The sequence below is a fragment of the Uloborus diversus genome, chromosome 4 (genome assembly GCF_026930045.1).
Source record: "Uloborus diversus isolate 005 chromosome 4, Udiv.v.3.1, whole genome shotgun sequence".
Lineage (NCBI taxonomy): Eukaryota > Metazoa > Arthropoda > Arachnida > Araneae > Uloboridae > Uloborus > Uloborus diversus.
The window spans coordinates 11,504,843-11,520,217 of record NC_072734.1 but is presented as its reverse complement, the minus strand read 5'-3'; the positions used below and the strand labels follow the sequence as shown (position 1 = coordinate 11,520,217).

Sequence of the window (15,375 nt, the reverse complement as noted above, 5' to 3'; positions counted from 1 at the left end):
GTTTGGTTGAAAGGGGAAGGTTTGGGTTCTTTCTTTGGAAATTTTTCCGGCACCTAAGTCTAAAAAACACAATTCTAGGCTGTCTTTGGCGACTCTGAGAGGTTCCCTAATGGCTTAAAAAATGTTGTGAAGCCAAGCGGTTCTCTCCTGAAAAATTTCTGTTAACTGACGTCCAACTTTGGTCTTTGTTTTATAATGTTAGGAGGAAGAGGGGACAGAGGGAGGTTTCCCTCTAAAAATCATTCTTAAAGCTGAAGTTCATTTTAGACTAACTGTCAGAAGGAAGGGTTAGCTAGCTCTCCTACTCATGCAAATTTCTAAGAAAGAAAATTTTGGGCTATCTTTGGGGACATAAGGAAAATGGGTGAAGAGTTCTTTCCTTGGAAATTTTTCAAAATTGAATTGTAAAAACGCAGTTTTAATCTTTGGAGATGTTAGGGGGGAGGGGGAAGGCGACTAAGACATCTGTTTCAGAAAAATTAAATTGAAATCCTAAAAATGTATTTTAGCCTCTATTTGACTCTCTTTAGGAGATCAAGGACAGTCATGGTTCAAATGCTGTTTTCATTAATTGATATTGAAGTATCGAAGCTTTAAAAATGCAATTTTAAGCTTAGATGTTGAGACTTGGGAAGAGAGGGTGGGATTTTTCTCCAGGAAAGTTTTCAGAATTAAAGGTCTATATATATACTTTTTGGCTATGTTTGCTACGTTAAAGGAAACAGTAGTGTTAGGGGCTCTTCCCAGAAATTTTCCGACATTGAGGTCTAAAAACGTATTTTTAAACTACCTTTGGCGATATCAGGAAAAGGGATATGATATTAAAGTGGGGGTGAGAGAGGTTCCCAACCGGAATTATTTGAAACTGAATACTTTAAAACACATTTTAGACTATGTTTCGATAAGTTGAAGGTCCAACCCAAATGTTGAAAAAGAAATTCGCTTACCTTCCATAAGGAATAGATTAACATATGATCTAAAATTGTCGGATAGATTATCTACTCTCAAAAGTGAGAAAATGGAAATCCCTTATACTTCGTTTGAAGAAGAGAACCCTTGTAAAGAGTGGGAAATCAAAGAAAACTCTGAAGCATATAGTGTGATGAGCAATAAATTGTTTGGTGCAACATTTTACACCTCCCCTTTTTCTTATTCTTATCAACATTTTCCTGAAGTAAAAAAAAAAGGAAAATTTGTTTAATGAGCAGTCTTTCAAGAAACTTTCAAGAAAGAAATTTTAAATCATTGCTCCTGAAATAAACCTCTGAAGTCCAAATAACAGATTTTTTAAAAAATACCATGCTCTTTTCATAATGCATTCAAAAAGACAAAGTAACTTTTCTGGGGCAGAATGGAATATTTAGTATTCCTTTAGTTTTCAACTATTAGAATAAAATGACACCGCAAACTAAGAAAAGAGCGGCTCAAATCAGGTAGGGAATTTCTTATTATTGATTTTTCAATCATAAATTTGAGTGTTGAAACACTCATATTTTTCTGGGAAAGTTTGGTTTGAAAGGGCTTGAGCCGCACTTTTCTTCGTTTGTGGTGTCACTTTCTTCGAATAATTGAAAACTACTGGAATACTTAAATTGTCCATTATATCCCAGAAAAGTTTTTTTGTCCTTTCGAGTGCTTTAAGAAAATATTTTCTTGCCTGCAGTAATAGATTAAAACCATAATTTCCTTATTTGGAAAATACTTTTAATTTTTCCACATCAAAAGAACCAACTTGCCACCTCTAGAAAAGTGCAGCCCAGGGCGGACCCGCCCCCCCCCCTCTTTGCTACACCACTGGCTGTAAGGTGGACGCTGTCCATCTGTTTGATCCACTGAAACATCTTGAAGGTAAACAATTTGCAGACAATGTACAACATACAGGGGTCGAAGTAGTCCTATATATCCTATATTTCCTATATTTTCAAAAAAAAGCATCAAAATCGTCCTATATTTCCTATATTTTTCAAAAATGTCATATATTTCCTACATTCCCGTTTTATACCATATATATCTTTTAAAAAGAACGTTAAATAAACTTTCTGACATCGGATTTTTCGCTGAAAGTACGTGCCCAAACGAATTTCAAATTAAAAAAACTCAACTGACTAAATTCTGCAACAGGAAGTTGGTTTTAGAATTTTGCATTGGGGGGGGGGGGGGCAACAGCCGTTTGTTTTGTTTTCCATCATGGTTTTGGTTGGTATATTTTTGCGTTCAGTGCATTTTCTGATCGGAATGTTCTAATTTTCTTTTTGCAATCTTTTCTTTTTGTGGAATTTTGGGATCGTGGAATAATTAGTTCCTTATGATGTTAAAACGTAGTTTGTTGTAATAAGTGAAATTATAATGGCGAAATCGCATCGCTTAACAACATTTCATGTGGAGTTGTTGAACCAGAAGCACATTTTGGTGCATGGTGCACTAAAGGAAAAGATGATTTTATTGCTTTTTGTCATTTTTGCAACTGTTCAGTGCCCATAAGCAATAGTGGATTTTCGCAATTGAGGCAGCATGCTAAAACATTCAATCATAAAGAAAACTCTGAAAAACGTCAGAAGGATCCTTTTCAAGCTCTGTTTGTTTTTAATACAAGTGGTAAAGGGTTCAGTTTAGATATAAAATCTAAGAGCAGTGGAATTAGTACTTGGGTCATGAGTGAGGAAAAAAAAATAAAAATTATCTTTCTTAAAATTTTGTTTAGTTATTTAGTCTATAAAGTACACTTTTTTCAAAAATTATTCTTTCTTTCAACTACATTTATTTCAACAACAATTATTCTTTCAACTACAGAAAAGTCATTATAGATGTAAAATATTTTGTTTGAGGTTTTTTTTCGACAAAATCATTGATAAGAATAACTAAATAATAATTGATATGTATTATTTCTTTTATCATAGCAAAATTATTCATATAATGTGTCCTATATTTGTCCTATATTTTTTGTGGAAAATGTCCTATATGTGACAAGTCGGTCACTTCTTACCCCTGAACATACAGTCATACTGTGAGATGAGACAGCAACCTAGAGATATAATAAAGCTGGAATTGTGGCTATGATAAAACAATGGAATACCTGCATCAACATTGCTGGAGATTGTGTGGAAAAAATTTTAAAAATTTCCTAATGATTATAGTGATAAATATATTTTCGTTACATTTTCTGACTTACTCAATAACTTGACTTTGTACATTTTATCATTTGCTCATACTTTTCTCTTTATATTTTTTATTTGTGTCATTATACTCTACAAATTTGCTTAATTGTTTTATTGTCTTTTAAAAGGTTACCAGAGTGCAATTCCCCATTAAGCTGTTCTCCTAGGCAAAAGTCGTTAACGGACAGTTCATTAAAATCCAGCCTCGCCGCCTTGTTGCAATCGGATGTCAAAAAGAATCCATTGAATAACAAATTGCCAGAAAAATGTGTTACGCAGCGCAAAGATACCACACAATCCAAGCGATGGCTATCCATGGACAATAATAAAAATAACTCTCAAAAACAGAAGCATTTTACTCCATCTAGGAACTATAATGGATCTAATGGTCACATCATCATGCTAGATAACATACCCATAAAAAAACAACCTGGAAAATCTGGTGCATCCCAAAGGCGGAATGGCCACACGACTTCGAGCGATAGGCGTTCCAATTCACCTCCTTTCGGTTCCCACACGACGACGGTCAAGGTCAACGACAGGTTGATCAAGGTGCAAGTGTCGGTTTCGGAATTGTCCACTTCATCTATAGAGCACAAACAACCATTCCCTTCTCCCCCAGACCCTCCCCCAAAGAGGGCGAGTCCATCTCACCACGGGCCGACGGAGAGTCCCAAACGTCTAAAACTTGACAGTGGACTCATCTGTTCGGGTATGTACTATCTTTTATATTTGTTTTCATTATACTTTATAACATTATTAATATTTAAAATTCTTTGCAGAAGTTTTCTAAAATGTAATTGTGGTTCTGGTCATCTTTGATAAGATAAAATTTTCCTTTATTTTTTTTTCCTTCAAACAATTGCTATCAGGGCAATAAATCAACTGACTACTCTTTGTAACTTCAATCATATTTAAGGGATTTTTTTTTTTTGGGGGGGGGGGGGGCTTGCATATTACTTTTGAAACAGGCATCAAGTTTTCTTTCAATGATGATTTAAACCCACAATTCTAACACACAATGCATTTTTACTATACAATAAAAGATAATGAATGTCTTTTTTTTTCTTGAAAAAAAAAATAATAATAATATTAGGGGAAGAACAGTGGATGTTGGGGCATTTTTGTTTTCAAACTTAACATCGTTTCAAAACTTTTATTTTAAATGTTCTGCCATTGATCATGCCACAAATATTTAATCATCATTCTACCATGACTTTAAAATATGAAAATTGAAATAAAAGTTTCATCAAATGTCTCAATGGTACCACATGCAGGGAAGCATTTTCTTACTCACTTTTTCTTGCCTCCTGTTCAGAACAGTGCAGTGGCCAAAAGTGAAATTTTTTAAGTGAGAGGTAGACTCTACTCCAACTTTTATGTTTGGATGGGATCAATTGTTTAAAGGTGAAAAAGCAGTAATGGTGTTTGACACTTGCAGCATTCTGTGTATTCCTTCATCATGCAAGTACAAGATTGTATTTGCTGTGTTGCGCTTTTTCACAGATAATTTTTGATTCTTCCATGGTAAGCTGCAGTCTTTTTTTCCTTCTAGCCAAAAAAGCTTACGTTCCATTTAATATTTCTATAAATATCCTGCAAAAAACAAATTTTCAGCCTTTTTTTTTTTTTTGGGGGGGGGGGTTGTAGGTTGTAGATATTAAGTTTTTAATTTTAAAAAGTATGCAGGGTTCCCCATGTTTTGTCCAATTTTAATGGTAAAATTACTATCAGTGAGTGTACAAGAAAGTTTTGGTTGTCAAAAATGATTTTTTAAAGATCGCACATCCAATATACCATGTCATTACTTTGAGAAATAGTAAGCACTTTAAAATTGTCATTATTGCATCAAAAGTTGAATTTCTTTAAATCTGCATTCTTTTATCAGAAAAATCAACTATATTTTCAATCCCCTTTGATTATTTGAAATCTATTTATTTAAATGGTAAAACTTCAAAACTGTTCATTAATGGTGAAGTGTAAACTATAGAAAACCTTATCTAATATGACACATTTAAAGCTAATTAGAATAGAAGTATTTTAAAGTGCTTAAATGTTCAGAAATTTTGTTAGCTTTGCATGTTTCATAGTGGAAAAATTATTTGGGATTAAAATATTTTTGCTTTATTGTCTGCCTTATGATAAATTTTGCTGTGAAACCTGAAGATTGATTTGATGATTTTACTTTTCAGCTCCTCAGGGAATAGCATCTGACAGTGTTTTATTGAATCTCCTAATCAGTGGGGAAGATGCCAGCCGTGGTTACCTCTCTTCGAGCAATAACCGATACTCAGACTCAAAGGTAAGCGAATGTGTATTTATGGTCACTAAATAAAATGTAAAAAAATATTGTTCATGTAATGGTTAAATAGCTTAGAGCTGTTAATGTGATTTTGCCAAACAGGAAATGTCATTCCTTTTGGAAAACATATGCTGATTTAATCTTTTCAACATTACTATAGTTGAACAATATAGTTACAATGCTATAGTTGAGGCAAACCTAGAGATGTAAAACTTCCGGAAATTTGGAAGTGGTGGAAAAAAAACGTTTTTTTCTGGAAAAATCCCCTGATTGCAGCTTAATCTTACTCCAGTTGTTGGATTTTTAGGGCGTAGAGCGTAGAAAATTATCAGCTTCTATGTCTCATGTTGTATTAACGATTTGTTGGACCCTTTGGGAAAATGTCTCAGTCCGTATGTATGCATTTGGTTTTATGTGGCCACTCTAAATGAAAATATAATACATGGAATCTGAACAAAATTTCATACACATGTATCCCAGGATGAATTGTTTTGGGTGCCAGTTGCTCCAAGGGTGGTGTATAAGAAAGTTTTTCTGAATGATGGTGATTGCTATACCTCAAGAAGTAAATGCAAGAATTCCACAATTGAGGCAGCGGGAAGTAAAGGGATGTAAGTGCCAAAATCAAACATTTTAAGATAACTAGTACAAGTAGTAGGGGAACCTCTCCTCCATCTTGTGGCAAGCGATAGTACTAGTAGCCCTGGTAGGTGCTGCTGTACAACATGATTTGTCCCTGAAGTCCCATTTGTCGGGGGAAATAAAACATCTTAAACGGATGAACCGTCAAAATAGTTGATGCGGCGGACTTTGGGGTGTCATGTCATATACAGCATGATTTAGGGGGGGAAATATGCAATGAAAGCCTACCTAGAACGTTATCTGTAAAAGCGTTTTACTCAAAGCGTGAAAATGTCCACTTACATCCCTTTGCTTCTCTCTACCTCAATTCTAGTTTTAGTTATTTCAGAACTATAGTTGGGGAAAACCTAACCTGGCAACATTGTGAAAGGCTAGGCAGATCCTAATCACAGCGTTGTGACACTGCCAGGTTAGGTTTACCCCAATTATAGAGTGTGTTTGAAATCTTCACAACATTTTTTTTTCCTCCAACAGTTTGAGCCTGCAGTTTTATCTCTGCCATCGAATGATGTTATGAAAACCCTGGGAAACAGTGACACCTCCAGTTGTACTGAACTTTTGGCATCGGAGAGTGAACTACTGGACTCTTTCCTGAAAATCAGCCAGTACGATGCGGAGGTGAATGCCCCCATTCAGTCCTCACACCTGTTGCAGGGCGACGACTTGCTCAGTGCCCTCGACCACCAGCCACTCCTCAGGAATGTGCCAGCACTCGTGTGACTTGTGTGGTGCTTCCTAGACTCCACAATTGTGCCTGCCAAGTTGGAATAATTCCATCATGTGTAAATTGGTGAAGATATATACATTAGTTTTGCCGTGACGTGTTATTCTCTTACGACTGCTGCCACTCGGATGTGTTGTGTGCGAGAGCTATTTGTTACATAAGTAGGATCAAAAGATGTTGCTTAGCTTTTTCTTTTCCTCTGCTAGCGGGCCGAACAAGATTCTCGACAGCCTCCCTTTCGACTCGACGATTAGCGCCTTATCGCATTGTGGGAGAAATTAGATCCTTATCTTCTAGAACACTTCAATAGATAGGATGTATGAAATAGCCAGTTACACGAAACAATTGCAATGAATTCTATGATATAATTATCAAAAATTGTTTTGTTTTTTTCATTGGAATTTAGGTTTCGCTGTAATTATTCCTTTTAATGTAAACTTCAAATTGAAAAAGTAGGAATTTACAATGCTTGAAAGATTTCTGGTAAATTTTAAAGTGTGTTATCTGTACTAATTCAACTACAAATATTATAACAAATTCATTAAAAACATAATTAATTTATTTATTAACACATTAGAGGGATATTTTCAAAAAAAAAAAAAAAAAATTGAACATACTTCATAAAACTGATTATAAATTTATGTAATCTTTGAATTTTCGAAGACTTTCATAAAATAGGTATTGACTCTTTTTTAAAAGGAAAAGTTTTCTATTTTTCATCAAAATGAAAGGCATTTAATTTGACCTAGAGGCTGTTGAAGCAGTTTTGTTCGGCAAAGCCATGTCATTTTGACCATAATTTTCCACTTGTACATTGGGAATATTCTATGCATTGTGAAGTCTGATCACAGTTTTATATGTTCTAAATAAATGTGTTACCATGACATTTGTTTCATATTACTTTCCCATATTTTACAGGAATTTTATAATTTCTGATTAATGTTAGAAAATTATTTTTTAGATGATGCAAGATCATTTGTGTGCTTCAAATTTGTTCAAATTGAAAGGAATGTTAGATATATACGTGAGATGTATTTATTTTTTCTAGACTACATATATAGGATCTGCAAAAACAATTATGCATTTTATTTTAGAATTTGGGATATATTTTAGGAAAATAACTTGAAAATTATTGCTTTATATTTTTCTTCTTTCCCCAACAATTTATGAACAAAATGCTTGTGCTTTTTCATCGATGGAAATTCATGGTATTTCTCTTTATTTAATTTTTTCCTTCAGAGGAAAAAAAATTGAAACTTTGATGTGGATTTTGTTAAGTAATAAAACAATGTTGCATAATTTTTACTGATTTTTCCATTATCTTTCTGATGCTTACATTTTAATTTAAAGTACTGTAAAAATTTTCCTTCGAAAAACTTACCATCAACTAAGTTTTGTCACAGCTTTTCTATTTGCAGACTCAAAATGTTACCTCAAACAAAAATATGCTATGAATTACTCGTCTGTGCCTACATTGTACATAGTGCATGTATGGTGGATATCTTTTTATGACTCTGTGAATGATATATGTTGTCTTATACGTACATCTATTACATATTAAGCCCTGAAATATTTATTGTGCTGTAATGTTGTTATTGTTATTATTAATTACATTTTAACTAATACAACTGCATCATCTAAATACACTACAAATGTGTTGCAGCAATGTATTATGCATGAGCATGTTAGTATTCCTATTGCTATTAAAATTTTCTTGCATTATCTTCAATATTTTTTTGGGTCGACGATTTCTTGATTGTTTTCTATAATGTGGAAAAGTGTTTCATTTTTATTTAATAAATCAAAATGCATTTTTGAGGGTGGGAGAGTAATTTACTTCTTTTTAAAATATAAATCTGATTATTGAAATGCCTTCAAAAAATCTTAGTCATTTTTTCATTTTATTTCAGAAAAACTATTTTTTGTTTAACGTTAAAAATACTTGAAAATACTCTCTTTATCTGATGGTTTGCTCAATCATACTTTTTTTTTGTTTGGAATATCTTATCAGATAATATTTTATTTATTTATTATCATATTCTAATCATAATATTCCGAGTATGGGATTATTTCATTATTCTGGGCTCATGTGTGACCACTTTAAATATTTATTACCAGAATTTTTGTTGGCAAAAAAAGTAAAAAACTCTTCCCTTTCAAATTAAAAAAAAAAATCAATGCTTTGACGTTTTGATAGTTGAATGACTTAATTTTTAATATTGACGAAACATTGTTAACAGAAAAATGAATTCAACATTGTGAAATCATTCAATGCAACGATATATTTACTAACATTCAATCCAACTATGAAAGTACACACATAAAAAAACAAAAGAAGGAGATCTTTTCTTCTTCTGAGAGATTGAAAATCTATTCTGATTTTGGTTTAAAAATGCGTAAGAAAACTGCCTGGAAGGAAGAAGTCTTCTATAAACTCTTACTCAAAAGATTTATTCTTTCATTAGGTTGCAAACTTCTCAACAGTGACTTAAAATGAAATTTTCTTTAACATTGTGCCTTGGACTGTGTTTACATTTTATGATGTTGAATGTTAATTTCAACATGTACATTTCATTACTTTCATGCACTACGAAAAAAGGCATCAATCAAACCTTTTTTTAAAATCAAATTATGGTATAGTTCCTTTCACTTGTGTATTCTTTTTGTAATCAAAATATTAAATTGATCGATAGCATCATGGTATATGCATTCAAACAAAAATATTTATATATGTATCTAAGAAATGATGATGAAAAGCATATGAATTGTCGTTCATGTTTACAAAATAAAATTTATTATACTTTTAAAGATTTGTTGAAAGCTAACAATTGCTTATGACGTGAAGACTTTTTATCATGCTTGTTACTGAATAGAGTGTTCCATAAAAAAATTTATATATTATATGTATATATACACAACGAAAAGAAACCATCCATAATCAAGATTATACTACTAAACATTATTAATCTCATAAATGCTTGTGAAACCCTCCAATCTCATTCCCGCTTTTGGTGCTGCTCTATTTTTCATGAACAACTTCTCATGGCGGCTGACACTCAAATACATTTCAGGTATTCGAGCTATAAAGGGGGTGACTGGTGACAGACAAGGTAAGTTTTCCATCTCTTGAAACCTTAGTTGCTTTGTTTTAGTTGTGAACGTATTAGCTTGCAATTTTTTTGGAAAGATGAATAATTCAGCCAGACACAACCAGTGAGCGGCTAAGCTCTTCTGTGTTTCCCCAATTGTGGTCCGACAAAGGTTATAAAAAAATATAGCCGGTTGTAATATAAACTTATTGTTGTGCAGGTACATCACTAAAAAAACTTTTACCTTTTTTTTGTTTTTTTAAACTTCAGATTGATTTTCCCTTGAAACGAGACCATTTGTTGGATGAATTCAATGATATTTTTAAAAAAAAGGTTGAACACGCCCTTATTTTTGTTTATTACTACTGGTGGCTCATTGATAAAATTTTTATAAGTGTGTGGCCTGAAGAAAAAAGGTGTTGAGAACGGCTGCAATAAAGTAATTCAGCAACTTACGTCAACTGTTTAGATGCAAGAACACATTTGTTATTTGTTAACAATTTTTGACTTTCAAATTTCTACTCCACATAACCAAAATCAGTTATATTGAATACATGATTAATTAATCTTTTTTTTTTCTTGTAATTACTGCAGTTAATTAATTTTAGTATCCTATTTTCGGATGCAACTGTTTTCTGCAATGCCTGTCGTATTTGAGCAGTCACCCCCAATGAAACAAAAGTGCCTCATTATTTTTTTAATTTTTGTGAAAAAAGTATATCGATTTTAAGAAGGATGCTTGTATTTTTTTTATTTTGCCATATGTAAAGAAATATTTTTAGGTATCTTATGGTGATGTTCTCAGATTGTTATTGGAGGAAAATATTTCAGTGTAAATTGCTTTCTGCTTTTGAGTATCAGTTCATATTGTAAGTTAATCGAATATCAAGTACCAATGTTGTGGTTGTGTCAAAAAAAAAAAAAAAAAGGTTAAATGAACTTCCAACGCCTTCTGATTTATTACTATACCCTTGAGAAAAACCTTGCCCTAACTAAAACAATTGTGTAAAACATCGATAATTACCAAAAAAAAAGAAGAAACAAAAGCCAAATATTGATCCACCAAGAAACTGCCAGATATTTTGCACATTTTTTTAAATAACGTAACTTCAAAGGAATTTGCCCTTTGAAAACACTTGATAAAAATGATAAATAAATATTTTCCAATTATTGAATTTCTAGAAAATATCGAGTTTTAAACCATGGGGGGATGCAAACCCATATTTTTTAATAAGCAAGAAAAAAAGTAATGTTTCCCAAGGTTTTTGTAATTTAATGGATAACTATTTCCTGTGTGTGTATACAGGCAATTATTTATATTTTCTTTTGTATTCAATCAGGTAATTTACATATGGCTCTATTTGAAATAATATTTGTGATTGAATATGATGTGAACAGGTGTAAATATGCATGCAAAAGGAATAAGCATCCTAAATGTCATTAAATTTAGGGTTATTTATTGTACTTTTTATAGTAAAACTTCAAATTATGTCAGATTTTTTAAATTCAAATTTTTAAAGTTCTTTTTTAACAGAAATGATTTGATCAAAGAAACATATTTGTTTGAAGTACTTTTAGTACTAAATGAACTGTTATATTATTCAAATGAAATTATGAAACATCTGCTTATGTATTTGAAATAGGACACCTTTTTTTTTTTCATCTTACAGCAGAAGTCCATTCAGTGTTATTAAGGTCTCTTTAGTATAATATTGTTAGTGACCAAACATAGCTTTAAATTAACGAAAAAAAAAAACTTGCATTAAATTTACTATCAGGTATTTATTTCACTACAAAATAATTTTCTTTACTCAATCTGATTCTTCAGACAAGTATATTAGGTGTCAAAATCTACATACATTTGGCAGATGTTTCCTTATGAATTTTGTTTTCCAAAAATATATATATATATATATTCCAAATAAAATTAAATCTTGGTTAATAATATGTGATACTTTTGCAAGTTTTATGCATTCAGTTTTCCTTGCTAGTACAAACGAATGCAATAATCTGGCTCTGATTTTAATTTGTGAAAATGAGGTCACTTAACTCAAGTACTAATTTCTTCTGTGAATGAAATAATTCGTTCAGAAAGTATACTACATTTGTATAATACTGAAACAGTGACATGTAAATAATGGAAAATTGTATCTGTCCTTGCAGTTTTTCTCCCAAAGTGTAGATAAACTCTAGACACCATCCTGATATGTTGCTCTCGAAGAAAATGTGTTCAGATTTTCAACCTACTATCAGGTACTGAAATCATGATTTCATAGGAGTAATATGTATGGGAAAACTTAGCAAATAAAATATAAGGAAAAATTTCCTGCTGTAGCTGTTTTTAACAAACAGATTGGCAGAGCACAATATAAACCAATAATCATGAACGTAATCATTTGTGTTGATTCATAAATTAAAATGACAATAAGTCTGCATTTTATATGTATGCTTTGAAATAGATGTTTTCTTTAACTAGGTGTTCCTTGTAATTGGTGTTTTATAAAAATTTTAGATACTTAACAATTTAGCTGTTTGTATTTGGTATGAAAAAATTTTCAGTGTAAATTTATCTTACAGTGTGTAGAAATATTACCTTGGGAGCTTAAATCATACTTTTATTTTCCAATGTATTTATGTTATAACTCTTACTTTGTAGGCTTCAAGGTATAGTTTTCTACATTTCTGTGTTAATGTGCAAATTTTGCCAACATATTATGTGACTGCCATGTCTTTTGTCTACTTACAATGGTGCTTGTGTCTGAAAATAGAAATTTTTTAAAAAAGCAACTCGTACGATTCAAACCAACTTCTAAAGTGAGGCAATGGAAATGTCTCATCTGAATCATGTGTACAAATGTCTAAAAACTTTCAACATGACTGTAAAGTGTAAAAATTAATCTTTCCACAAACTTTCATTTTCACATTTTTTTTAAGTTGATTTTGATTCAGTAAAAAATGGTTATTTTATTTTAGATTATCTATACTCCATAAAAATTAAAGCAAATGAGGAGCATAATAGCAATTATTATCGCTTATTGACTATCGAAAACTCACTCCCGAAATGAAATGAGTTTTTGATGAATCAAAATTGGTAAATTTCAGGTTTTTCTTTTAGTAATACTTGCAAGTTGATATGTAGTCAAAAAAATTAATAAAACAGCTCTATATATAGCTTAACTTTGTTTAATTTGAAGATTTTAGCATCTGAAAGATATCAAAGAATTCTCCATTGCAAGTACTATCGCACCTAATTTACAATCTTTTTTTACAGGACATTGTGTGATAAAGGAGGAATCTCTTTCACTGTTCATTAAAGCTAAATAGTAAATACATGAACAATAATAACTAAATAAGAAATTTCAAAAGATTTACATGCCTAATGAGAAATATAGAGGCCATTAACCAAACTGTTAAATTTATATTTTGCTTGCTAACTATTTTATTCATGATATAAATGTTAGAAACTAGCAGTTAGTGATAAAAAAAAAGATATGTAATTCAATATAGCCAACTATTAGTAATATTTTAAAAGTTGTGTTTAAGTTTCACTGAAGCATAATTTTTCAATTCGGTATATATTTTTAGCATAAGAGAAATTAGTTTTTCACGTTTGTGTGCCAAAGGTTAAAGATATATTGTCTCGAGTTTGATTTCCTTCCCACAACATTGAATTTTTATGCATATGAACATGATGGAAGAACTCAAAATTTGACTTTCATACTTTTAAAAGCCTTTTCCTTTCTTTTTTTAAAACTATTTTAAGAAAATTTTATTTAAAAAAAACATTATTTTTTAAAGCTACATTATAGCGTGCTAAAAATTATCTGTGTACTTACTTTCATATAATTTAATTCTTAGTTTTTAGAGTGCATGCAAAAATGTTTTTTTTTTTTTTTTTTTGAATAAACAGATTTCATGATTTCAAATAAATGCAAAGTATTACAGAAATAGAAAATGAGTGATTTTTTCCAACTTGTTCATGTGCACCTCATCTCCCTTCCCCTTGAGTTCAACTTGAAGTTTTACTTGTGTATGTGTCAATGGTCAATGTTCAGACATGCATTTGCCTCAACATTTTATTGACAACTTTCACTACTGAATTTCATGTGATTATCAAACAAGTTGAATTGATGTGTCACTTTGTTTAATTATGAATTCATGATCAATATAATGTGGACCTGTTTAAGAAGCATTTACATTTTGCATCACATGTAAGTAGTATTTTAGTATAAAATAAAGATATTCTGCTATTTAATGTGCATTGAATTTCTTTGAAAGGTAACACAATAACATTAAATTTCTTTTATGTGCTTTGTTTATATAATAGGCAAGGATTTTACATCCAATATTTTTATAATGTGACTACTTTCTGCCTTTGTAGGCAATAGTCCATCCTGGATGTTTATATCCGACATTTTGGCTAAATGAAAGGCTTGTTGTAGTTATGTAAATATGTAAGAATGAGAGGGGGATACCTTGTTTTTTCTTTGTTTTTTTTTAAATTGGATTTTAACCAATATCATTGTCAATTTCTTTTTAAAGAAATCAGTCTAGCTATTCCATGACATCATCATCTGTGTGCTCAGCTAATTAAGGCCAACACATTGTTTTGCAAAGGACGTGTGCATAGTGGTTGTATCAAGAAACATTATCTTTTTGATCTTGTACAGCTGTAAAAATAACGTGTTCAATAATAATTTTTAGCATGAGGGCCTGATTAACTCAGTGATATCCACGTCCCCAAAATTTTGTGCTCCTCTCAGAAGAAAATCCGCACGTTTTCAAGGTATCAGAACTTTATACTCATTCTTCACACATTATCTAAATCAGACCTTAGTTATTTAAGTCTCTCAGTTCGGTACCTCTTGAGATGTCCAGTGCAAGTGTCTTTCTATATTTATAACTAGTATCCATTTTATTTTACAATTAAATATGCAAAAACCCGAGACCTACCAGAAATATCTAGTGAAGCTCATTACAATCCTGAAATGCATGGCCCTGTGAAAGAGTTATGGCTTAAATTCATCATCATTACTGATAACGAATATAAGAATTATAGACTGAAAAAAAAAGTTATAAGTGCTTAAAAATTTTAAAATTAAATCGATCAATACAAAGCTAATTATTTACAAAATAATAATAATAATAATAAATTTAATGAAACCTTGAGAAATATATCTAAGACTTGATAATTAGTTTGATGGTTTTTACACTATTCTTAGATTTCTTTATTAGGAATGTAAATATTGCTCATTAACTTCAAAATTTAATTGATTTTTTAAAAATATATTGTTAAGAATTCAGGAATCCATATGATTATTTGGTGAACTGTCTCCCGAACCCATTTGCCATGGCAACAAAAACCAATAAGTAGAGAAATCTACAGGTACAGGGGTCACTGGGATGAGAATGTCTTTTCCAACAAAGCTTTCCTCCTAACAGCTATCATCCTACTTCTCCACC

The 15,375-nt window shown here is 31.3% G+C and overlaps 1 protein-coding gene across 2 annotated transcripts in view; it reads left to right on the top strand.

Annotated features, from left to right (window-relative positions):
• LOC129221151 (hypoxia-inducible factor 1-alpha-like) overlaps positions 1 to 14,161 on the top strand; it is a 493,631-nt gene extending 479,470 nt beyond the window's left edge. For both annotated transcript variants that reach the window (XM_054855597.1, XM_054855596.1), the window contains exons 12-14: positions 3,284 to 3,867; positions 5,348 to 5,457; positions 6,574 to 14,161. In XM_054855597.1, coding sequence (XP_054711572.1) covers positions 3,284 to 3,867; positions 5,348 to 5,457; positions 6,574 to 6,819 — 940 coding nt within the window. In that variant the 3' untranslated portion in view covers positions 6,820 to 14,161. The remainder of the gene's footprint in view (positions 1 to 3,283; positions 3,868 to 5,347; positions 5,458 to 6,573) is intronic.
• The last annotated feature ends 1,214 nt before the right edge of the window (positions 14,162 to 15,375 follow it).